The sequence below is a fragment of the Rhinolophus ferrumequinum genome, chromosome 4, assembly GCF_004115265.2.
Source record: "Rhinolophus ferrumequinum isolate MPI-CBG mRhiFer1 chromosome 4, mRhiFer1_v1.p, whole genome shotgun sequence".
NCBI lineage: Eukaryota > Metazoa > Chordata > Mammalia > Chiroptera > Rhinolophidae > Rhinolophus > Rhinolophus ferrumequinum.
Genome location: NC_046287.1, coordinates 57905177 through 57932133, shown reverse-complemented (window position 1 = coordinate 57932133; position 26957 = coordinate 57905177). Strand labels below are relative to the sequence as shown.

Here is a 26957-nt window from a genome sequence, read left to right as displayed (position 1 = left end):
ACACTATTGATATTTTATTCAGCAACTCATTAGTTGATGGCTAAACTGATTAATTTGAGACTGTGACAGATGTTCTTTTTCTCCCTATCTATATATAGTGAGGCTCATTAATACATGAATGGACAGTATGATTATCAGTGATTGCAGGTGACAGAGCTAACACCCCTGGGCATCAACGACAACCCTGCTGTCCAGTTTGCTAATTAGCAGTGCCCCCTGAGAGAGTTAGGATTCATAATACTTGTGGTTTTGATTCTTCTCAAACAGAAAACTGCAGAAGAGCGCAAGACACTTACGCTGTAGTCATTAAAAAAGCAAGATAACTTTCCTGTTAAATCACCTCAGACAACATTTGCTCATTCTGCATAAGACCTGATGAACCTGGGCTATATGCTGTCACCTAAGAATAGTATTACAAAAGTTTTCTGATTAACCAAATTTGTTCTTTCTGTTTCTCTAGCCCAGCAGTAATTTCTCTTGTCAAATTTAAAGTGTTCCTAGTTTCCTCCCTAAGGCCTTTGATACTCAAGCCATGAAGAACCCCTTTCCTCAGAAATGCATCAAGCTACTAGGTTTGCAATATTACTCAGGTTCCTGAAAAGCAAATTCCCTTTATAAGTTACTTTGATATACTATTCCTATAAAAGGACCAAACTCTTGTTTAAATATCATAACTAAGAACATAAGTATGCTGGCTGGAGATAAATGTCTTACATTTTGTTAATTCTTCTATTAAGAAGTGTTCTGAAAACCAGAATGTAAAATCAAATTATAAAGTTCAAGTTTCTTTAACTTTAAGCTGATAAAGAATCATACCAGAATGGAAAAGCAGAACTGCTCCAAATGCACAAAAGCTAGCTAGTACTAAAACATTTTTTCCCAATATTGTACAATATTTTATTGTAACAAAAATATTTAGATGAGTCTCAGCAATATATAGGTACTAACTGAGAAGGATAAATTTGATAACATGTACATTTAACAATATTTTACCATACATCCAATTAATCTGAGTAATTTGGAGGAAAAGAAAAATATAAGTCCCTTTTTATATAATTCCGTATTTTTTCCAGAGACTTTATAGACAACATAATCAAGATGCAGTTGTAAATTATTATAATTCTAACTTTAATATATAGAACCTGAAACATGTAAAAATTCCAGTCATGTATTGCTAGGTATTTGCCAAACGCTAATCAAATGTTTGTCGTACAGTAGTTTTAAGTTTGTAAGATAAGATTCAAATGCTTTATACTGCCATGGGTCGTTTTGTTTGAATTTACACAGTAGCTCAAATACTTCAGTAAACTTTTTTTCACCTGTTTAGTCTCTGTGTTATCACTTCTCGATACATAATAGAGATGTAGATAAGCAACAAAAAGATGACAAAGAAATCATCTAAAAAGCCTAGAATTCCAAACAAGGCTTCAGGTACAAAATCTAGAGGTGATATAAGATAGAAAAAAGCTCCCATTAAACAAAGTATTATCCTGATACGGAACATCCAGAAAAGGCCCCCGACTGAAAACATTTCCCTGAATGCATGTCTCAGTAAAGTGGGTAGATCCATAATTCTTTCCATAATCTGGTAGGGGAAAGAAAAAATATTATGATTTGGCATCTAATGTGTCAGACTTCAAAATAATACAATTTTCTTACAACGTGCAAACTCAGTTAACATGAATTAAGTTTCACATACTGATTGAACACCGTATTTTCTAGCTATGCATTTTATTTTAAAATAGTTCTTTGATTACTAACTTGTTATAAAATAGGCCTTATTGCAGATAATTGTAAAGCAACTAAAATATCAACAAACTTAAAATATAAGATATAATAAAACTCAAGTTATCTCTAATTTGCATTAGTAAAATAAACTAAATGAATAACCTAGTGTATAGGATTAGAGTCTGAGGCTTGAGCTCAAGTCTCAGCTTTCAAGTCATATCTGGGTTTGAGTTCAAAGTCAATCACTTATTAGGCAAGTGACCTTTAGGGAAAGTTGTTTAACCTACTAGAGAAAAGTAAGTCAACAACTAATGGAGTATTTATGTGTCATGAGGACTTTCAAGAACTAAAAGAGCTATTGTATATAAAAGACCTTTATAAATTGCCAGATAATATATAAGTAGTATACATTAAAGACACATGAACTTTGATGGCTTTGACAGTCTAAGAATAGCAATGAAACTGATCCCTTCTTAGGATGTTTATTTATTCTGTTTAGCTTAAGCGAATTACTAATTACCACAAAGATTTTTGGAATGCCAGGCCCTACCTTTCTGAAAAGGATTAAGTTTCTGAATGTTTACAGAACCACACATCAATATTTAGGTTTTTAAGTAAGTGAGCATAATCTTCACAGCTGAAATTTAACAAATTACATAAATTTTTAAATATTGAAGGACAGAGAAATTGGAACCCTCATACACTGTTGGTGAGAATGTAGAGCCCCTTTGGAAACGGTTTGACAGTTTATAAAAATGTTAAACAGAGTTACCATAATATCCAGCAAATCTACAATGAAGCATATACCCAAGAAGAATGAAAATGTGTCTACACAAAAATTGGTACACAAATGTTATGACAGCATTATTCAAAACAGTCAAAAAGTGGAAGCAATTAAAATATTCATCAATTGGTGAATGGATAAATAAAAAGATACATTATTTGGCCATAAAAGGCAATGAACTCCTAGCATAGGGAATATAGTCGATAATACTGTAATAACTATGTATAGTGTCAGGTGGGTACTAGATTTGTTGGGGTGATCACTTCGTAAGTTATATAAATGTCTAATCACTATCTTGTACACCTGAAACAAATATAATATTGTATGTCAACTATAATTGAAAGAAAAAAAAGCAACAAAAAAAGCAATGAAGTACTGAGATGTGTTACAACATGGATGAACCTTGAAAACATGCTAAGTGAAATAAGTCAGAAACAAAAGATCATATATTGTATGATCCCATTCAAATAAAATGATGAACTACCCAGAATCGCCAAATCTATAGAGACAGAATGTAGACTAGTGGCTGCCAAGGACTGGGGAGAATGGGAAGAGACTGCTAAAGCTTTTGGGAAGATGAGAATATTCTAAAATTATGGTGATAATTCGATTATATTTACTCTGCAAATATACTATAAATCATTGAACTGTATAATTTAAACAGGTGCCACATATGGCATGTAAATTACATCTAAATAAAGCTGTTAAAAAAAAAGATAATACCAATATCTGTATGACCTTGAGTTTATTCTCTGACTGCAAATTTCTCATTTGTTCTGTGTAGTTGTTAGTTGACTACATGATCTATAAGGTTCCTGTGTAGTAATGACCTACCATGACTACTTAACACAACTCCTTTTATCTCATTTCTCAGGGCTGGTAGATGTGAGAGAAACTGAGCAGAGGAAGTATATCACTTCCTGTGGTCATTCCGCTGCCCACAGTTCAGCTATTTTTAATAATCTGTATAAATATTGATCAGAGGAAGTAAATTATTTCCTAGGGTCATTCCACTGCCCACAGTTCAGCTATTTTTAATAATCTGTATAAATATCATAAATTCAACTCTAAGTATGTAATTCTATTTGTTTAACAAGTGCCAAATTGTGAGGGAGATGGAGACAAAAATGGGAAGAGTTGAGAAAGTGGTGAGAAAACAGTTTTAAAAATTCCACCAAATAAAGAAAATCTTGTAGCTTCTTTTGGAAAACTGGTCACAAAAGGACAAACATGGTCTTTTTAGGATCATTTCCAATGCTAACTTTCTATTCTCTATAGAAGAAACTAACATCTAAAGCATAACAGCTAAACTGCCTTCACAAGGTCTATGATAAATATTCTAATGACCAGTCAGTATGTCTTTTGAATCATTTTCTGTCCTTTATCAGGGCTATTTTCTTCACTTCTCAGATGGTATCATTTATATAAAATCTGCAATAATTAGATAAGAAATATGAAATGGGCTATTAAGAAATGTTTGTATATTAATCACAATCTTACTCCAACTTTGAATCAGGTAGAGTATCAAAGTAAGAGTTAAATGTCTTTTCCGTATTGTAATTTCATCTCATACCACACTTTCTTACTCATTAAATATATATCTGATACAAAAAATAATAATTGAGCAATGGTATGCTTCACACTTAAAAATATGAATGGATATCTTAAAATTATTTGTTTTAAGTTCAGTGGTAGTTCTTAAATTTGAAATATTGATTTTCAAAGAATATCCTACAGATGTCACTGAAGGATATGTAAAAAAAAAAATTGCTGGATGAAAAATAACAGAAGCTCCCAGATAACTATGGAGGACAATAGTGATTAAAGTAAGTTTTTCTTGTTGCTTAAACACCTAAAAGATTTACATTATTCACAACAAGTGAAACTATACCTTAAAATACACATCACAGAATCACAGAGTAAGGAATATGAGCAAGGGAGCACAAGAGCACATAGTTTACTACTGAAGCATTTTAATAGCTTATATTCTTGGCTGGGAGTAGTAGTATCAATTCTTAAGGATAATTCATTAATTTATTCAACAAACATTAAGGGCCTACTCTATTCTAGACACTGAATTTAGTAATGAGAATATAGTAATGACTAAAGAAACAGTCCTTGGTCTCACGAAGCCTTTAGTCTACTGAGAGAAAGAAAATGAACAGGATTTGAGTACTATTTGTGACAAATGCTATGAGGGAAATGTACAGAGGGCAATAATAGAGAATACTTTAGTTGTCAGGTAAAGCCTCGTTAAGGGAGGTCTATTTAATAACTACCTAAGGGATGAGAAGTTGGCCATGAGAAGAGCAGAGGAAATGGCGCATGTGGAGGCATTAAGGTGGAAAGACTTGGAGCATATTCTGAGAGCTGAAAGGAGGCCAGTGGAGCTGAAGTATGGCGAGGTAGAGGGAGAGTGGCACAGATGTCAGGGAGGGAGGAACCAGGTCATGCAGGGCCTTATATAAACCACAGAAAGGAGTTGGAATGTTATACCAAAAAAATCCAAGTTTTAAAACACAAGAGCATCATGGCCTTACTTATGTTTTCGAAATACTACTCGGGTTGCTGTGCAGAGAAAAAAGTCAAAGTGAAGAGGCCACGGTAGTTGTCCTAAGCAAGAGTTAGTAGTGACTTTGACTAATATGTTGGCTACAGACACAGGACATTTTGATGAGGTAAAAGTGACAGGATCTCAGGAAAGAAAAGAAATGATACGACTTATTTATAAATCAGATGACGGGAAATTAGGGAGAAGAGAAAATTAAAACTGAACTCTGTAAGACTGAGAAAAGAGTTAACTGAGTTAGAGAGGGAGTCAGATTAATATTAGACATGTTCAGTTTGAGGATGCATATGGAACATCCGAGGTTGGATGTAAGCGAAGCAGTTGGATAGATAGTTGAGGAGCAGAGGTGTGGGCTTTCCATATACTAAATTTGTACTTAGTATATTCTGGTGTATGAAACACATATTCAGTCATACACACACTTCTAGAATTCTCTGTTAGATTTTTGAGAAAACTGAAATGAGACAGTAAAATGCGACAGTTTTTAATCTATCAAATGCCTTTTTTAAGTGGAGGGATCAATTGTAGAATCAATGTTCTTTAAAAATAGAAAGCTTTTGCATAGCTAAGATGAAATACAAAAAACCAAACAAACCCCAAAAGCTAGGGTTTAAGGCAACGTTTCAAACGGGTCAGGGTAAATACAATAAAGTAAAACACAATTGCAAAACTCTCCAGAAATTGTCAGTTATAAGTTTCTCATAAAATAAACCCTATTTTAGAATATGTTATAGGAGTTGATAATTTTACATTTCTCTCCAATTTTTCCTATTGCTTTTTTGCTGGTATCTCTTTCATAAAAGATTTTTATGATTTTTTTTTAAGATAGAATAACTGTAATCCTTGGCAAAGCTATAACTCAGTGAATGACGACAATGATGCAAGTAAAGACTTTACTCAATACACATAAACAATGAGATTTTTCATAGTGAAAGAATATTTGTTTGTAAATCTCACTTTACAAAAGAGAAGTATCATTATACTCTAACTTTGCACCTGCTATGACACTACTTACAGATCTGGGCTGCCCTGAGAATCTCCGGTTATAATCATTAATGTCTTGATGCAATGGTGCAACATCCTGAGACTGGTCATTTTCACCAAATACTGGTAGCAGTAAAGTTACCTGCATATTACAGAAAAAAATCGTTACACCTTTCTGCATTAATTTTTTTCATTTTGTTATTCAATAAAATGAGAAAAGCTTCTGAATTTATATTTCACTCATTTCCTTTAGTGAAGGCAACACAAGCAAGGAAGGAAGCTATTATTGCTTTACAATAAAATCCAATGCAGAATGTAATCTGAACTCCTATAAAATAAAACAGGCACCTTATCCAAACACTGGTTCTAATATTTTCCAGTCCACACTAGGGATAAAGTCAGTAGTTCTCTGTTTGGGCTAACAGATATTTGAAGATATAAAAATGATGAGAAAACATACAGGAGCAAAGTGACATAAAATATCTACCTATCACTTTGAGAGAGAAAAATAAGGGATTTCTTTTTTTATTAAAATCACAATTCCTTATCCTCATCGGTATTTAAAATATCTTTGAATGTTACCAACCATAATACAGAGATTAACTTACTGCAGGGACCAGCTCTCAATCACCTATCCCTACTATAATCAAAGAAGGTAATTCTTGGTATTGTTATATAAGATAATGCATTTAACCCCTTTTCCTCCATGTTAGAGGTAAGGATACACAAATGTCTCAGGATCACACTCGGGTAATCTGAAGAAGATAGTACCATGAAAAACGCCTATAGAAATGGTCACTGTATAATGGGATGAAAATGGAAAGGAGTAGTGACAGATTTAAGTTTAAATCATCTAGCTGTTGCTTTTATCCTTCCTCAGTTCAGCTGTAAAACCAGGGCTTCCCACAGCTCAGATGCTCTCCAAACAGCTAAATAAGGGAGTGATTCGCAGTAGTAGATGGTAGGAATAGCAGGTACAGTTATCTCTTCACAAATTTGTTAACAAAAATGAATCCTTTTAATATTCACTGAGCACCTATTGTTTAAAAGGCTCTTTGCTAAGTGCTTGCTATATAAAAAAATGAAGACAAGGCCTTGCCCGTTGGTGATCACAATCCCCAAGGTAGAGGGGGTGGCAGACCTGTTCAACAGCCTGTTCTAAGGCACCCTGGTAGGTGTTCTAATGATGCTTGAGGAAAAGGACTTCTTCTCCCTGGGGTGTCTAGAAAGCTTGAAATTTAAGCTCGCCCTGATACACAGGCAGGACCATCGGTGTTTTAGTGCCTGCATTCAGGCAGAGAAGTAAGTGCTCAGCGTGCTCCAGTCAGAGGCAGCAGCCGATGCATTATTTCCAGTGAAACAGGAGGTGCGGCAGGTATCTGCCACCTGTCTTGCTTCCAGGATGAATTACTCTGCAGTTAGGAAACCAAAAGCTATTACATGAAAACAAGTTTATCTCCAGCTTTCTAGCCTCTAGCCAATTTATGCGTGGTCCCAGGATACCACCTGCTAATTTATATACGCCCTATGAAAAGCCATGGGTGATGGAACTAATTCTTTAATGCAAGACCTAGGGCCTGGTCTTAGTGTTGCTGATAGACAGCTAAAAATGATGAGACGTGGTACTGGCAAATAAGTTTTAGTGCTGACTGCCTTGTGTCATATATAAAAGCCAAAGACGCAGTACAAAAAAATTAGATTTTCCTCCTGACCATGCGATAAAGAGTCAAATGTGGAAGTGGCAGAGTTTAGGAATGTAGAAGACGAGAAAACCCTGAATCTCCCTCTCTATACCAAAAAAGAAGGCAGTGTTGGGGGGAAGTGGACAACCAGAACAAAGGCTGTAAGATGTGTATATATGTGTGTATGTGTATATACAGCGGGTGCCAAAAAATGTATACACATTTTAAGAAAGAAAAAAACTATATTAAAATTATGCTGATGGTAACGACTTTGAGCACCTCTTGTAATTGCGGAAGTCAAACGTGATCTTTTGTTATCGGTATATACTCAGTATTACAATTTTAATAAATTTTTTTCCTTTCTTACAATGTGTATACATTTTTTTGGCAATACATACCATATGATTTTATTTATATGAAATCCAAAAATCAGGCAGAACTAACCAATAATCTTAGAGATGCATGCTAAGGTAATAAAACTATAAAGAAAATCAAGGAAATGCTTATCATAAAAGTGAATAGCAGTTACTTCTAAGAGCGGAAGGAGGGTTGGAGATTTGGGAGGGGTCCTAAGGAGGGTTCTGGGGTGTTGGCCAGTTTCTGTTTTTTTATGAGTGGCGATTACTCAAGTGTTGCTTTGTGATAATTCAATGAGCTCTGCTTCTGTATTTTCTGTGCTTTTCTGTATATGTGTTAGATTTTACAAAGAACTTTTGGGAAATTGTTGCCTCTTGTATCATTTTAATTTTTGGTCTCTGTGGTTTTACGCCTTTAATATTGTTTTAGTGGAGTTGCAAGAGGGAGCTAAATTAAATATACACATTCAATTTAACATCTTTACTTGGAAACTATACTTTTTAGGACTTTATTTTACACACTGGAAGACTTCCTATGGAGATGCTATCTTTTCACATGTTCATGATTCATTATCAGAAAGGCATGGCTTTTTATTTTAAATGGAAAATGAAATAACTATAAAGGAAATTATGAAAAACTATACATACCTGAAAGAATGTCCTATTTTGCTACATTTTCTAATTAAAAAACTAAGGACTTGTTTCTCAGATTTTTCAGTGTATTGCTTCTTCCAGTTTGTCAAAGAAATTGAGAAAATCTGGCAATCTCATCTGTGCTGACATTTCAGTCTTCAATATATGTTTATAAAAATTTATTGCCTCCCTACTGAGGTAGCTTCTACACTAACTATAGTGGTCAAATCTCTTCTGGAAAATTCAATGTGGTTATGTTTCCGAAAGAGAGATTTTAAAAAATTATTATTCCTCATTTAAAGCTATCTGGACCCTTACTGGAAAGGGGCAGATTAAAAATAAGTTAAAAAGAAAGAACAATTTTTTTCAAAAGAAGTATATGTAGGGGATATTTACTGAAGCCTGATTAGCTAGTTTAGTTAGTCCTTTGCAGGTATTACAACAAAGACTTACTAACACTTGGGAGAAGATTCATTTACCATTTGTTTTCCACTACAACACAAGGATTTTAAAGGCAATTCACTTTTTCTTTGAGGTGTCTTAAAGACATTTAAAAAATAGTGGAGTAATATCATAGAAGCTTTGGGTAAAGGAAGTTTGGCTAAAAATATCAACATAATTCAAAAGTCAGATACAGAAACTATAAAAATTTACAAAATGAACTAGCTTAAATGATGCTTTCTGGATATAAACATTACCGTTTGTCTACAGATTGGACAACTGATGGCCCCAAGCCATGAACCGTATCTCCAGTATGCAATAATGCAGGTACCTAATGAGGAAAGAAATATTAATACTGGTGTTTTAAAGTCCACCAGTATTACATATCCTGAGAAATTTTAAAATATTTTAACAGTATCACCTTATTTTAAAATATTTTTTACTTCATCCAACAGTCTTCAGATAAATTCAAACCTAATAATTCCCACTCATTGAAAAACATTTTTATTTAAACTACCAGTTAAGATACAGACATTTTTATTCAATCAAAAGCAAGCATGCATTCATTGCTTCAATGCTACGAGGCATATTAGAAAATACTGCATTTCCTATATAAAATAAATAAAACAATAATTAAACATCATTGTAAATATGACACCAAGTCACAGCCTAAAATTTCTGTTCCAAATTTGATGTGTATGTTACAAAAACACAACTTTTATTTTTTATGAGTTTAGAAAGTCAAGTTACTTAAGTATCAATAATAGTAATTAAGTAGTATGAAAAAGAAACCAAAGGATACAAAGATTACATGCTTTCTGCCCTAATAAAGTTTATAATCCAGTTCAATAATTAAATCAACTTTTATACTTTTTGGGTTTGATTTTTCCGCTTGAAGGTGTTCGTGAGTAGCAAAACAGCTAAACACAGCCTAAAGGAAGACCTCAGAAAGTGACAGGTGGGGTAAGTACAGAAGCACTAAATTTTAGACCAGTAACAAATGAAAAAGAAATATTTTTAAATATTATCTGATGTTTAAATATTATCTGATGCACTTTCTCCTCTGCAGGACACCTGTTTCTCAGATCATGCAGGTCCCGATGTGAATCTGAACTAAGCAATTCTTGTCTCTCTCCCATCTCCAGGATTTTTTCTGTATTCTCACTCTTTTCTTAGCAACCTGGCTTACCCTTCTGTGTTCCTTAATCTGATTCTTCCAGATCAAATAATTGTCCACAATTCAGAACAAGAAATGATAATCAAAGTGAGGAGATCAAGGTGACATACTTAAATCAGTCAGAAGGCAGTTAAATCTTGAACTGTCATATTAACTTTAAGTACAAAAGGAGTACAGAGACAGAGAACTCTCTGGTATTTGTTAGAAAAACTCTCTGGGATTTGTTAGAGAAAGATTTTGAACTGAACTTTGTAGGATAGCAAAGATTTAGATAGGCAGAAATCAGGAGGGAAGATGTTCCAGGTTTTATGAATAGCAAGAGCAAATGGAGGAGGCAGAAATAAATGGTATATGAGGAGACTGTTAAGCAAAACAATGGGCTCAGCAAAGGCTGTCTAAATTGGATATTACAGTGATTGTGGGAAAAACTGGTTCAACAATTAAAAGATGAATCTAAAAGCTATACAATTTTTATCTGATATTTTATTCCTACTCTCAGCATGCTGTGTTAATTAGATACTATTAAGTACTTTCAGCAATCTAATTTCATATAGAAACTATATGAAAGCAAAACTTAAAAATATTACTACCTTCTATAATGATACCTTAAATTTATCTACTGCCTTTTAACCCAAAAGTTCAATGTGTTTTGACATATATTACTTTAATCCCACATCTCTTTTCCACAAATTGGGGTATTTGTGTCCTTGTTTTGCAAATTATGTAATGGCCACTTGCCTGCACTGCAAAACTATGGTCCAGCAAACCAAATACTTCAATTCATACACATCTGCTATGATAGAGTTAATGTTTTCTACCTTAAATTTATCTACTGCCTTTTAACCCAAAAGTTCGATGTGTTTTGACATATATTAATTTATTTAATCCCACATCTCTTTTCCACAAATTGGGGTATTGGTGTCCTTGTTTTGCAAATTATGTAATGGCCACTTGCCTGCACTGCAAAACTATGGTCCAGCAAACCAAATACTTCAATTCATACACATCTGCTATGATAGAGTTGATGTTTTCCCTTTTCCTCAACTTTCCCCCTCTTTAAAAAGAGAGATCTACCTAACTAGAGAAGAGATGACTCAATGACTATTCTAGAACACAATCTCTCTAAATCTGTTTATTTGTAAAATGGGAATAAGACTCCATAAGACTGCTAGAGAATTAAAATAATGAAGGCTACAAATGCAAGTAAGGTGAAGTCTGTTGCTGCATTATTCTTAACTCACTGTAAAGGGACAGAACTAGTTCCATATACAGGAACCAAGCTAAAGTGATCTTGATATACATGGTATTAATATACTGAAACTATTATTCAAAGAAACACATTTCTATTTATTGAAAAGTTGAATAACTAGTTGTTTTAACTTTTGAACCTATAGACAGTAAATAAAAGTGTCTAATAAGTAGAGCAGGATATCAGAAGCAATCTACCCTATTACCTCAGACTCAAAGGTAAAACCAAGAACACAATACAGCCATCTTTCAATTGACTGGGTTATCCACTCAGTGAATTACTTAACCCTGGGTTGGCAAATAGAGTTCATCTTGCCTGCCAAACCTCACTGATTCCTAACACTTTCCTGGAGTACTGTGTTAGAGACCATATCAAGACTCAGAAAAAGAGTGTCCAATTGATTAGGAATATCTACCAGAAGTTTGAGAGGAAAAGTATCTTTTTTCTCTGATAGCCATTCAATTCTCCCTATCTGATTTTTCATTATTTTGCTGCTCATTAGCATTTCCAACAGATAATTAAAGATAGAAACAGAAATCAGTGTTTTATAATTTCTTAGCTACTTAGGCAAAAATATTAGGAAAGAAGTTGAAAATAATGAATGAAAAAATAATGGTGTTGGTCAGTACTTACTAAATGAGCACAAGGTATAGGAAACGCTGCATTGAATGGTATAGGTTTAAAATACCATTGTACATCATCCCCAAAAGCATAAACACTCACACTATATATCTAAGAATTCTATATAATCAATCTTAGACAAAAGATGAAAAGGGGAGAGAGCAATTTATAGGATCATTGTATGCTACATTTTAAATTGATCTTTATATGGAAATTGGGTGCATTCTGGGAGTAATTAAAACCCTATTTGAATATAGCTGTTCAAACAGAAAGAAATATTACCAATGAAAAAACAGGTCTAATGATTGGATAAATCTTAAATAGAGAGTAGCTGTATTAGCCACCAATCACAGAGTAAAATTGAGCATAGGGTTTGCAGTTAGACCTCGGTTTAAAACCTGGCTATGTCCCTTAGCGGCTGGGTTATCCTTTCTAAGTTTCTCAACATATCTGAGCCTTGGCTTTGTGAGGTTAGACGAGATGAAGTATGTTAAATGTCATGTATTAACTGACTCTCCTCAATCTCGTATGACCATAATAAGCAGTGATTATATGGTATGTCATTATTCTCTATGAAATCTTTCTGGAAAGTCAGGAAAAACACCCAGGGGTAGAAAGCATCCCTTACTGATACTAAGTAAATGTGAAATCAACGTCCCCTTCTTGTCCGACTACATGCTCTAGGTTTTCATTCTCCATCACCAATCCTCTTGAGGTCCCGAAGAAAGAGAGGCTAAGAAATTCAGTACTAACTCAGAGTAAAAAAGAGTTAGTCAAACTAAGAGAAGGTCTTGGGTGGCAGGGTCCATGAGAGAAGAAACTTCCTGCGTTGGGAAAGATGAATAATCAATGAAACTACTACAAAGTGATAAACAATAAGATATTTAGTGAATCCCACAGGGTATTGATAGACTTGAGTTACTATTCAAAGAAACACATTTCTGTTTATTGAGAAGATGAATAACTAGTTTTTTAAATCTTTGAACCCACAGACACTAAATAAAAGTGGCTGATGAGTAGAGCAGGTTATCAGGAGCAATGTACGTACTCACGAAATACAAAAATGTGACAGAGAAAACTAGGAATCCGGCCTGTGTACACATATGGGTCTTGGTCTAAATAGTCACTTTTACCAAGCACGGCATTGTTTGCTTACCACAGAAGAGATGACCACAGTTTGTTTCAACGGGGAAGGAGGCCTGATGTAAACAGATCGGACAGTACATGTCAGTGTAGAACTGCTGTCGAGCAGCCGCAGGTGCATCCTGATGAGAAAATATGTCTACATATTTATACGTGACACACACGGGCTTTTCAAAATTACCTTCATATGAAATTAGACTTAGGAATACAGTCAATACAGTGTAATCCTCATCAAATTTTAGGTATGTAATAGTTCAAGGTCTTATAAGTTTGATACAGTTATGAGGCTATATTGTTGCTTAATTTATAAACTGCATCGTCTCTACCTTCCTTCCTGAACACAATTTAAAGATAAAAACCTAGATTAACTCAGGAGTTTCTCTTTATTCTATTAGAATGAATAAGTTATTTTGAGTAACACAAGGTTGAGCTAATGCATACACTGAATAAGAAATGTCAAGTATTAGTTACTCATTTTTAACATCTTTTTCATTTATACCTTCCTGACAAGTGTTGCATGTATATTGTACCTCACAAGAGACCAGAATTAAACTTTCAAAGAAGAATGTTTGGTTATTTTGGAAGTAGAAGAATGAAAGACCACTGGTAACATGAACTTAATCCTTCACACAGTCAGATTAGTACATTTTCATGTTTCTCAGTTACATCACTATTGCAATTGTAATAGGAATGTTGAATAGAATCATCAGTACAAGAGGCATCCAGATAGCAAAGAACCCAACTGGACCGTGAGTGCTGTGAGGACGAGGACTTCATCTGCAAGACTCATTGTAATAGTACCCCAGGAACTAGAAAATTATCTACTACTAGTATGTAATGTATACCTTTTAAAATACTTACCAAAACCTGTTTTTATAGCACCTGGCATATACCGTACAAACAAAGTAGCTGGGATTAAAAACATTAAATGACCAAAATAAAAAGTATCAAATTTGTTAAATATGAGCTATTTATTCTTAATTGTAAACTAAATCAAAGATTTTGGTCATTCAAAATTAATAAACCATAACTAAAATCCCATCTACTAAAACAGTCCTAAAATACTAGAATATTCTATAAGTCAAACATCTATGTTCTATATCCTATAAGTCAAACTAGAATATTCTATAAGTCTAACATCTAACCTTGATGTTAGAGCCTATTTTGTCATTTTTAATGGTGCAAAAAAGAAAAACATACAGTACTAAATGTTCCCCTCTCAGCCCTTTCTCTTCATTTTTCTTCTTTGGAAATTAATTGACAAAAACCCAATTACCAGTGCTGTCCAACAGAACTTTATGCAATAGGGACATTTTCTTTATCTGTCTCCTGTCCAATATGGTTGCCACTTGTTATGTGTGGCTACTGAGTACTTGAAATGTGGCTAGTATGCCTGAAGTCCTGAATTTTTAATTTCAGTTAATTTAAAATTAAATAGCCACGTGTGGCTAGTGGCTACCATGTAACACAGCACAGTATAGGCTAAGCCACTAGCTTTATTCTAACTAGAGCTATATGCCATTTCTGAGGAAGATGAATGGGACAGTGATACAAAAAAAACCTGGGAGTCCCCCTCAATCTGGGACTCCTGTATATCTAGATCTATTCATGTGATCCTACTGTGAATTCAAGCAAATCTTAGTGATCAGATATGTTCTATAGGAGGAACACATGTTCCTCCTGGGGATAGTAATAGTTGCTTTATTTATGTTAAATGGGGATACTTTATGTATGTTAAATAGATGCTTTATGTATGTTAAATAGTTGCTTTATGTATGTTAAATGGGGATAGTAATAGTTGTTTTATGTATGAAGCATTAAAGAAGATTAAATAATATAATAGTTGTATGTGAAATCATTTTGTAAATTATTAAACACTGTCCCAGCATGCATTATTGGTAACAATATCTCTGGAAGAGAATACTACTAATATGCTTAAACTATTTCTGAATCAATGAATTTAAGTTCTGTGAAGCACGAATTCTTGTCTAGTTCACAATTGAAATCCCAATGCCTAGAACACTGTCTGACATAAGGTAGATTTTCAATAACTAGTTGGTGAATGAATAAATTATAAAATCTCTTTGGAATTAAAGTTTGATTGGTGGGTAGGAAATCAATTTTTAATTTTTGTTTTTTGATGTTAGCTATCTTGGCATGATGGTGTACAATATCCTACTTAATCCAATCTTCATAAAATATATTACATTTCTGGTTCTTAGAGAGTCCATCTGGCTAAAAGCAAAGAGGCAGAGGAGAAGTTTTCTTTTCCACCATTAATAGTCATTTCTTTGTAGGTCTTGGGGAATATATGTTAGAAAGAATAGTTTTTCTACTACATTTCATTAAATCCAACTAGACAGTGATTATTTCCTCACAAGTAAATAATAGGAAAACTGTTGTCTTTCAAAGCAATTAAAAAACAACAACACAACAACATATGGAAACATCTGAGTAGATTAAGACTCATCATTTGCCTAATCTGAAAATATACAATTGATAGAATAATTTATGGTAATTTAAAGCAGGAAGAAGCCCATATTTCCAAAAAGTCATTTACTAATATTTCATCACGATTTCATATGCAAGGAGAGTTATAAATGTACATATTTACATAAACAATACCTGTTCTGTTTGAAGTTGTTCCCGAAGCACCCTTACTAGTTCTTGGTTTTCTGGGTGAATGTTTTGATGTGCATTTCTGTTGAACAAAATATAATAAACTGTGAATATAATATATTGTCAGATGAATCAGTTTTCTTTATGGGTCTAATTTTTGACCTAGTACTACTGGTAACTTAATAGATGTCAATGATGGCATACAGCTCTACTCCAATTCCAGGCTGAACACTCCAGGCCATTTTGAGATCACTGATTATCATCAGCTCATTTCATTTTTAACTGGCAAATGATGAAATCCAGAGTCCTAGTACCTTGGCGATTTAATTGCAGACGTACAAACAACAAAAGAACAATTAACATATTTAATTCTTTTGTAAAATTCCTTCAAAATAAGGAGCTATATAATTCTATATATTATTATGCATTTGAACACTTTTCCATATCTAATTAGGTCCTTATCCCAACTTTTCACCTATGAGGGGAGGGGTCAGAGAAAAACAAAAACTAAAATTATATAGTGTAGAAAAGCCAAAAACTAATATACCACTGATATCTTAGCATTAATAATTAAAATGGAGAATCAAAAGCAAGAAGTTAGTAACCGACATAATAGAATGGGATAAGATACGCTGAGTATTGAAAATTAGAAGTGGTGGTTAGGTTGGTAGGTTGAGGGTGAAGATTTACATCTGAATCATGGCTTAATTTCATTTGGCTGCAGAAGTGTTTTCTAAAGTGAAATCTCTTCAACAGCAATATTTTAAGTACACACAATCCAAGTGTTACTCTATAGAGGAGACTTTACTCTCTGGGTGAGCCAATATCCAATAGCAATAAGAATTCTAAATCAATATACTAATGGGATAGGGAAAATTAAACAAACCCATCCTATGATTATTCAATTTTTAGTAAAAAATTCAAATTTTAGAAAAGAAAGCTGACAAAATATAACCATTAGTTCAGAGAGGACATAAACACAATTTAAAGTCAAATATCTAATCAACTGCTGTCGTGGAGAACTGCTTGGTATGGGGGAAAACCCTCCACACTTTTGGTGACCAGGAGAGAAGAGTTCTGTGTAAAAATAGGGAAAATTAAACAAACCCATCCTATGATTATTCAATTTTTAGTAAAAAATTCAAATTTTAGAAAAGAAAGCTGACAAAATATAACCATTAGTTCAGAGAGGACATAAACACAATTTAAAGTCAAATATCTAATCAACTGCTGTCGTGGAGAACTGCTTGGTATGGGGGAAAACCCTCCACACTTTTGGTGACCAGGAGAGAAGAGTTCTGTGTAAAAATAAAGGAGACATGCAGGAGACAAACATAGTAGGGAAGAGCCAGGTTTCCCTACTCCAGAAGAAAAAATCTGCAGGTTCTTCCTTTACACCCTGGTTCTGTCCATGAAGCTACACAGAAGAAACTGAATTCTTCTTCAACAAAACAAGCCCTCATCCTATTGAAAGACAGCTTTTATATCCTACAGTCTTTTTCCCTAAGCTAGATAGATATCCCCAGTTACTTCAAGAATTTTTGTTTCCGTAGCTTTACCCATTCTGATAACCTACTCTGAATGTTTTCCAATTTAAAATTCTTGACCCAAACTGAATATATTCAGAAATGTGACCTTTACCTGGTTATTTTGATTAATGCAGCCTAATACTGTTTTTTTTCCTTCTTCTTTTTGGCATCTACAATATACAATTGCCTTACTAAGTAGTAACTTTTAGTTTGGATTTCATATCATTCCAGTTTGTGGGGAAAAAACTTTTCTTGTGCAAGTAACAAGTATCCATAGTGTATAAATTAGAAAAACAAGTAAGGAAAAATAAAAATATTTAAAAATAGGGGCGGCCAGATGGCTCAGTTGGTTAGAGCGCGAGCTCTGAACAACGGTTGCTGGTTTGATTCCCACATGGGCCAGTGACCTGAGCCCTCCACAGCTAGACTGAAGACAATCTAGTTGAGCTTCCAGAGGGGCATCCTGGGTGGCTTGTTGGTTAGAGCGCGAGCTCTCAACAAGGTTGTTGGCTCAATTCCCGCATGGGACGGTGGGCTGCGCCCCCTGTAACTAAAGATTGAAAACGGCAACTAGACTTGGAACTGAGCTGTGCCCTCCACAACTAGATTGAAGGACAATGACTTGGAGCTGATGGGCCCTGGAGAAACACACTGTTCCCCAATATTCCCCAATAAAATAAAATAAAATAAAAGTATTTAAAAATAAAATTAAACTTATAAAAATATTTTTAAATAAAATGGGCTGCTTGACTTGTGGTTTTATGATGTGTCTTTCACTTAAAAATTCTCACTCAACAATTTACCATTCTTAATAGGTAAAGAATAAATACTTTACTTGTATTTGCCTGGTCATGGCCCATTTTTAAAAAAGATTTACTGAGATATAATTCATCACCACAATTTTAAAACATTTTTATCACCTCAAAAAGAAACACCCTATACCCTTCAGCTATCACCCCGTACACCCCCATCTCCCACTCTAGTCCTAAGCAACCACTTACCTACTTTCTATCTCTATAGATTTTTCTATTATGGACACTCATATGAACAGCCGTGTCTGTGGCCTTTTGTGTCTGGCTTATTTCACTTGACATAATGTTTCTAAGTTTCATCTGTGATGTAGCATGTATCATTATGTCATTCTTTTATATACTTGAATAACATTCATTGTATGGACATATGGCATTTTGTTTATCCATTCATCTGTTGGATATCTGTTGTTCCAACCTTTTGAATATTATGAATAATGCTGCTATGAACACTCCTGTACAAGTTTTTTGTGTGAAAATATGTTTCCATTTCTCATAGGTATATATACCTAGGAGTGAAACTGCTAGTTCATATGGTTACTCTAGATTTAATCAATTGAGGAACTGACAGTTTTCCAAAGTGGTTGCACCATTTTTACATTCCCACCAGCAGTGTATGAGGGTTCTAATTTCTCTACATCCTTAACAACAATTGTTATTATCTGACTTTTTGATTCTAGCCATCTTAGTGGTGTGAAGTTGTGTCTCACTGTGGTTTTGATCTGCATTTCCCTGATGACTAATAATGTTAAGCATCTGTTCCCATGCTTATTGTCCATTTGAATATCTTCTTTGGGGGAATGTCTATTCAGATCCTTCATTTATTAATTGGGTTATTTGTCTTTTTGAGTTTTGAGTTCTTTATATATTCAGATACAAGAGCCTTATCAGATATATGACTTGAAATGTTCTCTCCCATTCTGCAGGTTGTCTTTTCACTTTCTTGATGATATTCTTTGAAGCATAATAGTTGTTAATTTTGATTTTTATCTATTTTTGAAATTTATCCATTTTTTTCTTTTGTTGTTAATGCTTTTGGTGTCATATCTAAGAATCCTGATGATTTATTCCTATGTTTTCTTAAAAGAGTTTTATAGTTTTACCTCTTACATTTAGATCTTTGATCCATTTTGAGTTAATTTTTGCATATAATGTGGTATGAGTCCAAATTCATTCATTTGCATGTGGCTATCAAGTTGTCCCAACACCATTTGTTGAAATCTTTCCCTATTGATTGGTCTTGGCACCATAGGTCAAAGATCAGTTGATCATAGATACATGGAATGACCCATTTTTGAATCTTATTTTTGTTGTACCAATACATTATCTTTCCTTCTCAACTGACAATTTAATAAGCATGCTTCTTTGTCTTCAACGAAGTCGCTAACAGAAATGAGTAGAACAGGCTCAAAGGCAAAACCCTGCAATAATTCAGTGTCCTCCTTTTTTTGTTTACATTAAAACATTAGTCAGTACTCCTGGGAACAACCTGTCAACCAGTTATGAATTCATTTAAATCTGCTGCTATCGTCTAGCTATGTCCATAAGTGTATCACCAGGTACAATATTAAATACCCTACTGAAATCAAGATAATGTTATCCTAGTAAGAAACTAACCATGCAGAAGTAAAGAGTAAATTAATTACCATTTTTTCCTAAGTGTTCACATTCTGTTTAATAATCCTTTCTGTAATTTTTACAAGAAACTCACTAATCTGCAATTTTTGGAATTAATCTCTTTCTAGTTTATACTTTTTTGCTATTTCTGTTTTCAATTTTATATTTTGCACTTATTGTATCACCTACAAGTTGATGGATTCAATTATGAAAATCACACTTTTAAACTGTGATACTCCCATAGAAAATATTAACATTTTATTCAAAATATGGATAATAAATTTAAATTTTATCTAATAAGACAGTTGATATCAGAAAAAAATGTATGGTAGCATTTAGGGCCTAGTGGAAAATAAAATGCCTTAGTAATCACTGAGATCTATTACTTGCTTTTCATATTAAGTACAGGTTGGGGGGGTATGTGCCAAAAAAATGTATACACATGACTTGTATTCATGTTTTGTTATCAGTATATATTGAGTATCACAATTTTAATACAGTTTTTTCCTTTCTTAAAATGCGTATACATTTTTTTGGCACCCTCTGTATTAAACATTACTAGAAGTAGTCAGAAAGTCAGTGGCCCCTAGAAATATATAATTTCAATCCTTTTGTGCTTTAGTCTCACCTGAAAAGTGCATATACCAGGGACGCAATCAAAGCGAAACTGACCACGACTGCCACAAGTACTTGGTCACTTACTCCTTCTATGAATGAATCGTCATCCAGTTTCAAACTTTTAACTTCACCCAGATATTTGGCCATTCCAGGTCTAATAGATAAAGAAACATGATGAAAGTTACAAATGACACAGTGAAAACAAAATATACTAATAAAAACTATATAAATTTAACTTGTCTTTAATTTTTGTAATATTCACTTAAAGTGTGGATTACCCCATTCATGAGTTCTTTAAAATTTGCCACACATTATTTTGGAGAGGACAGAATTCTATGTCTTTTAAGGAAAACAATTACATAATGTGTCATCCATTTATATTTTTTAAAAACAAATTAAAAAAAAATACCCTTTCATCCTCAAGCTCAGCTCCTTTAAGAAAAAAGGACATTTCTCATGTCCAACTGCTCTTTTCTTATTCCTAATACCGAATAAATTCTCCATGTAGATCAGATCCCTCTTTTCCCTCATAGCACTGAATGTGCATCATGGAATTTATCATGTATAAATAGGGAAGGAAATATATTTTATTCCTCTGTAAATAGTCCTATAATACCTAGTCTAGTACCCTGTACACAGTAGGACCTAATAAATATACGTTTAAATAAGAGTGGCTTACTTTATTTATAGCATTAGTACTTTGGAAAGTAAAAAACAATGAGGCTATAGGACATTTATATCTATACTGAGACTACTTGAATTAATGAAAATTCTGGTGCTTGAAAAACTATTAGCCTCACCTGGAACTAAGCTCAGCTTATGGTTCAGAATTCTTTGGACTGTCTGGAATATGGAATCACTCTCAGGCTGCATTTCCTTATGAAGAGAAAAGGAAGGATATGAAACTCTCCTTCCCATACACTAGAGAAAATTGCTAATACCCAGTTTCTACAGGTATGAGGGGAGATAGCCCAACCACAATGGAGTCCAAATATCACAGGTAATTCATATTTTTTTCAGATGACAAAAATAGTAAAGTTCAAAGTCTTATAAGACACTTAAAAGGATATAAATCAAATAAATATTCAATTAAATGTATGACTATTCATAATTAAAATAAAATTCTGTATTCATGTAACTTACTGCACTGAAGAGTTTTATTCAGTATCATTAATCAGGTGAGTCTCTGTTAAGAGGAAAGTGAGAAGAATCTAAACTGGCTGCTTGTAAGAAAATTACCTCTCATTGAAGAAACCTAAACAAACAGATCAAAGGCGGCTTTCATTAGCTTTACCCATAGTAAGGGCCTGATATATGAGGAACTTTCTAATGACAGGTTTCAAATAGCCATGATGAAGGCTCACACCAGGAAACTCAGAGAAAGAACCTCAACTACAGTATTTTTGTTCAAAAGAACAATCAAATGAACTGCCAAATGCAACTGAAGAAAGAGCATCAAATAATCTAAGGGTGGGTCATGTAGTCAATTCAGATTTTTATTTTTTCCTTTTTTTAGATTAGAGATGCTATGGCTGTGTCAGAAGTCCTAAGGGCAGTGAGAACTACTTGGATTTGCTCAAAGATGACCAAAATGTTATCCCGTGTCAAGATGCCCACCTTCTAATTACTGAATCTAGTTACTTCAGAGTTGTGAGGATTTTCTCTGTTACATATTTAGGGAGTTTACCCTAAGCTATCTCTAATCAAAGCTCTAAGTATGTATGGGAAGAGAGGATAACATTGGGAACACTGCCATGCAGGACACCACCGTGTTTACTGGAATGTGATGAACAGCTGTAGATGAGGAGCCTCCAACTAACTGGAGTAAGGAGACAGCTAAGTTCCACTCACCTCTCTTTGGTCTTTTCCAAAGTTTTCAGGAAATGCACACGCATGCGCACGGACACACACACGCGCGCGAGAGCGAAAAGCGAGAGCGAGCGAGCGAGAGAAAGAGAGAAATAAGGGAAATATAGGAAATTCCGTAACTTCAAAGGAGAAACTCAATGTCTTTGTACCCAAGATCATGTAGAAACATGATGGCCACATGGCTTCTGCAGACAATTACTAACACCCAAGAAGCTTTTAAAATAACTTCCTTCATGGAGGGTGATGGGAGCTACAGGAAGGAAACCTTAAGAACACTGGAATATCATGCACAGATGCTTTGAGATGAGCAGTCAAGCTTGAAAAAGGAGGTTTTCGTTGATTGTGTCAAAGCCTTGAAAACCTGAGCAGCTGGAGCACAGGTGCTCAATACACCCTAGTCCTTACAGAAAAGGCTAGCAGATTGTTTTCCTCCACATCCAATGACAAGTTGCAGCGGAGTACAGCTCACCTACTGATTTTACATGCCTAACAAGGGCAGTGGTCAATTCAAGTGCAAGGGATTCTACAGAAACAAACTAGGATGAAATGTAGGAACTCTGCTTTGAGAAAGATCCACAGACATCAAAGGATACAAAGGCAGGTAAGACACCTATTTATCATTTCTAAAGGTTTCTCTGCCCTTGGAGTAGAGAACAATGTTTAAGAGTAAGACCACTGAGAAGACTTTAGGTAAGATTTTTTACATTCACAGAAATAATCATATGAACTGTTAGCTGGTACTCTGTAAAACATCACTAAAAACTCAGCACCATCTTGATAGTTCTGAATGCTCAATGACAAAACCTACTCTTAATGAGAAAAGGCGGGGCTTCAGGAACTGCAAACCAAAGTAAAGAAGTGTCCTGGAATTTAAATTTGCTGCATCTCAAATAAAAGGGTGGCATTATCTGGTCAAGTTATGCATACCCTCAACAATTCTCCTAGGACTCCAAGATACATATCCTAAAAAAAAAAAATCTTACACACTTGCACTAGCATCTAGGTATAAGAATGCTCACAGCATTGTTCTAAGTATCCCCGAACTGGAACAATAAAATGCCCATCAACAGTGGAATGGATACACTGTTATAGTCATACAATGGAATACTAGACAGCAATGAAAATTACCTACAGACACAAATTTACTATTAAAGCCACAAAATAATACAATTGGATCCCACTCGTAAAAGTCCAAAAACAGAGTAAAACTATACTGTTTAGGCATGCATACCTAGGTGGTAAAGCTATAAGGAAAAGCAAGAAAGTGTTAGTCTGGGGAGGGAATTGTGTTCAGAAAGGAACACAAGGTGTGGGTGGAACTCCTGAGGTACCAGCAATGTTCTGTTTTATCTGGGTGTTTTACTAGTAATTATTCTTTAAACAGATATGTTGCATGCACTTTTCTGCATGTTACATCTAATAAAAATTTATCGGTAACCCTGCAGAGATTTATCTCGCGGCCGCTCCACCTAGCCACTAAGAAAGAAGGCCAACTCTTGGCAGGCACTGGGAGAAACAGGCCCCAGGAACGGTCGGGTCCTCACGGAGTGGCGCACTGGTGCACACCCTGTCCCTACTTTAACTAAAGTTGTCAGGGGGTCGAGGCTCCATGCGTCCGAAGAAGGATCGGCGGCTCTCCTCACCGCTGGCTAAGTCCACCTAGAACCACCGAGACGCCCGCCACTTCGGCCCTTCCACCGTCTCCGGGAGATTCCGGATGGGACCGGGCGACTCTGGGGCTTAGCCCCCGGCTTCCTGAAGGAAGGCGGTGCCCTGGAGTCCCAGGCAGAGACGCCCCCGCCCTGAAGGGCCCCAGCAGCCACGAGGCGACCCCGGGCAGTGCTACCCAAGCCGAGCCCTGCCGGCAGCTCTGTGGGCCCAGAGCCGGGTGGGCGTGGCCGGCCGCAGCCCTGCGGCCCGGATGGGTGGGAAGGGGGCGCGTACCTCTCCAGCGCAGAGGATACCTCGCCAATTCCCGGAGACTGAGAATAGAGATTATTTCCGGGGGCTGCCCCCGCCACCCCTACTGGGCAACCACTAGCTGTCTCCTTTCTACTTTGGAGTCCCGGCACAGGCGCACGCGCACTGCCGCGCTTCCGTGAGGACGCGCGCGGAGGACCCGTCGCCAGAGCCCGGCGCGCGCGCGCCGAGACACGCAGGGGCTGGCGTCCGGGCGCGCGCAGCGGGGAGGCGGGCCGGCCGGAGCGCGACTGCGCGCAGTGGCCCGTCGGCCGCCGCTCTGGTCAGGGCTGGGGGCGGGGACGCGGGGCTGCGGGCGTGGCCGGGGGCGCGCGCGCGAGGCGCGCGTCCCGAGTGAAAGGAGAAGGAGGGGCGCAGGGGGTGACGGTGCGGGAGCCGCTGCCAGCGCAGAACGAGAGCCGGGGGCCTGGGCCCGAGGACAAGGTGGGCCAGAGGCCAGATCGGCTGCCCGGACCCTTCGACGCGGCCCCAGCCCGAGCGGCAGCGGTTTTTGGCGAGGTGGGGAGGCGCTGCCAAGCCCCAGCAGGGGAAGATGTTCCACGTAGAGTCGGCGGAACGGGTGGAACTGTGCGAGAGCCTTCTCACTTGGGTATGTGATGACCGGCGGGTCGGGGGAAGACCCCCTTCCCCAGGCCGCCTTTCCGGGATCCCCCCATGCTGGTTGCGGGGGGCGAGCGCCGAGGGCAGCGGTGCCGTCACATCCGGGCCCTGGGGCGGGCGGAGCCGGGGGACGCCGGTGCGGGCCGCGTCTACACCCGCGGCCGGGCGGGGGTCGGCGGGGAGTGGCCGGGCGCGGGAGGTTCGGCCCAAGGTCCGAGGGAGACTTGCCGGGCTTAGGTGTTGGCCAGGTGGAGGCTAATGATGGGGTGCAGGCGGCACTATAATTAGGGTTGTTATTTACAGCTGATGAGGCGCTGGCGCTTCACTCTCGCGCTCCCAGGGACACCGAAGCGTTGCTTCTCTCGGCGCCGGGGGCAGCCGATAGAGGCACTCGGGGACCCCTGGTTACCACGCTCCTCGCCTTTGTTGTAACGTTCAGGAGGATGGAGCGCAGCCACTGTAGTGGTGAGCCGGCCCACTGGAAAAGGAGAAGTACTTTTAAGGGAGGGGGCGAAAAATACGAAAAGGCACCCAGATACAGTATTTAAAATGCGGGATGCACTTTAGTGTCTAGAAAGCAAGCGGTATGGTTGTTAAAGGTAGTAAAGATAAAACCAAATCAAAAAGGTATTTGGGAATCAGTAATGGAACTCGACATTTCAGGGGCAACGTTGTGGGATTCTAATTTTAAATTAGTAAACGCTTATTAAAATTCTCACTATTAAAGTAAATATGTGTTCGATTCTCATGCCAGCAATCCTGCCTTTGGCAGCCTCTTCAAGAGCTGGACCTAAAATCCATGCTTGTGTGTTTCTCAAACTGTGGTGTCAGTTCCTGGTGTGTGTGTGTGTGTGTAGAGGTAGGTCTTCAAAGCCACGGAATAAACCTAGTGCTTCTTTCCGGAGTGTTTGTTGTATTCATTGCTAAAAATGTTAAATATTATTTCTGGACCGAAACACTAGCATATTTATGGAAATGACTAGCATTTGTATTATTATAAAGGTGAAATACAAATGTCAAAGTTCATGGAACACACAAGTTCAGGTCCCTGGAGTGTAGACGTCACTCTCCTGTGTGGGGGCACTTGGATGGTGGTAAAGCTAGGAGAAGCATTGCCTTACGTGGGTTGTAACAAATGGAATGAAAATAGTCTGAGGTTTTCATAATTTGGCTTATGTCACTAATTAAATTATGTCTTCTGAAACAGTATACATACAATGGTAGAGCTTGATAATATTCATTAATTTTTGCATTAATTAGGCCATTCTTGGGATTTCAGATTGTTTGCAATAATATTAACATACAGTTTACTACTGGAATGGGTTCCAACTTCAGGAGGGGAGATGAGTTTCACTGCTGTTTTTTAGAGGAGAGAAAAAACTGATAAGCTTCACAATGTGGCCAAGGTTTGACTAGGGAGAAGAGATAAAGGAAAGAATTACCACATTCTTTGATACTGTGGAAGGAATAGGTTTGGCAGAGGTTGTAAACAGAAAATTGAGGATCTTAAGATGTGCTGTTTTGAGTCTGTACAAAGTAGTGCCTCTCAATGCTAGAAAAAGAGGCAAGAGGGTAAAGATGAGGAAGCTAATTGAATAGGAAGTAGGGCTACATTGTTTAAAGTCGAGAAAGACCAGTCATGGGAACAAAGAGATATATTTGAAAGTCATCTGCAAAATGAGAGTAGTGCAGTTGAGTGAGAAATGCTAATAAAAATATTGAGCAAGAGTCACAGAGAGAAGTTTGAACAGAAACATACACTATGACAGCATCTATTTAGAATCTGGTAAAATGTCAAAACGGATAATCCAGGTTATCAGCTCTAGAGAGAAGTCAAGGAATATGGTATTGTGTTAAAGGCTTTTTGAAATGTCACTGGAAGGCTCAGTGAGGAAAATTTCTGTTGAAGATAACAGATTATCAGGAACAAAATTAGAGAGCAGGGTTCA

General features: G+C 36.5%; 2 protein-coding genes across 6 annotated transcripts in view; one reads left to right on the top strand and one right to left on the bottom strand.

Moving 5' to 3' along the window:
* On the bottom strand, window positions 1–24541 carry RNF170 (ring finger protein 170). Of its 4 annotated transcripts, none has more exons than XM_033104520.1 (8): window positions 24373–24541; window positions 21360–21435; window positions 20570–20713; window positions 15993–16068; window positions 13381–13489; window positions 9435–9508; window positions 6097–6207; window positions 1–1585 (listed from the first exon to the last, which is right to left on the bottom strand). In XM_033104520.1, the coding sequence occupies exons 3-8, from the start codon at window positions 20704–20706 to the stop codon at window positions 1316–1318; spliced, it is 777 nt and encodes a 258-aa protein (XP_032960411.1). In that variant the 5' UTR covers window positions 20707–20713; window positions 21360–21435; window positions 24373–24541; the 3' UTR covers window positions 1–1315. The 4 variants fall into 4 exon arrangements, with proteins under 4 accessions (XP_032960411.1, XP_032960412.1, XP_032960410.1 ...); XM_033104521.1 differs by lacking the exon at window positions 24373–24541 and adding an exon at window positions 24072–24332; XM_033104519.1 differs by lacking the exon at window positions 21360–21435.
* A 150-nt stretch (window positions 24542–24691) lies between these two features.
* Window positions 24692–26957, top strand: part of HOOK3 (hook microtubule tethering protein 3) — an 84566-nt gene continuing 82300 nt past the window's right edge. The window contains exon 1 of one of the 2 annotated variants that reach the window (XM_033104060.1): window positions 24692–24997. In XM_033104060.1, the coding sequence (XP_032959951.1) occupies window positions 24941–24997 (57 nt within the window). In that variant the 5' untranslated portion in view covers window positions 24692–24940. The remainder of the gene's footprint in view (window positions 24998–26957) is intronic. The other variant, XM_033104059.1, reaches the window with a different exon arrangement.

What these genes read in the sequence shown, in the direction of transcription:
- RNF170 (XM_033104520.1), bottom strand. Translation starts at nt 20,706, where the DNA reads ATGGCCAAATATCTGGGTGAAGTTAAAAGTTTGAAACTGGATGACGAT. An exon ending in GTCCAATCTGTAGACAAACG is followed by an intron (nt 6,208 to 9,434) that starts GTAATGTTTATA and finishes TGTAATATGCAG; the next exon opens with GTAACTTTACTGCTACCAGT. An exon ending in TCTCAGGGCAGCCCAGATCT is followed by an intron (nt 1,586 to 6,096) that starts GTAAGTAGTGTC and finishes TTCCCCTACCAG; the next exon opens with ATTATGGAAAGAATTATGGA.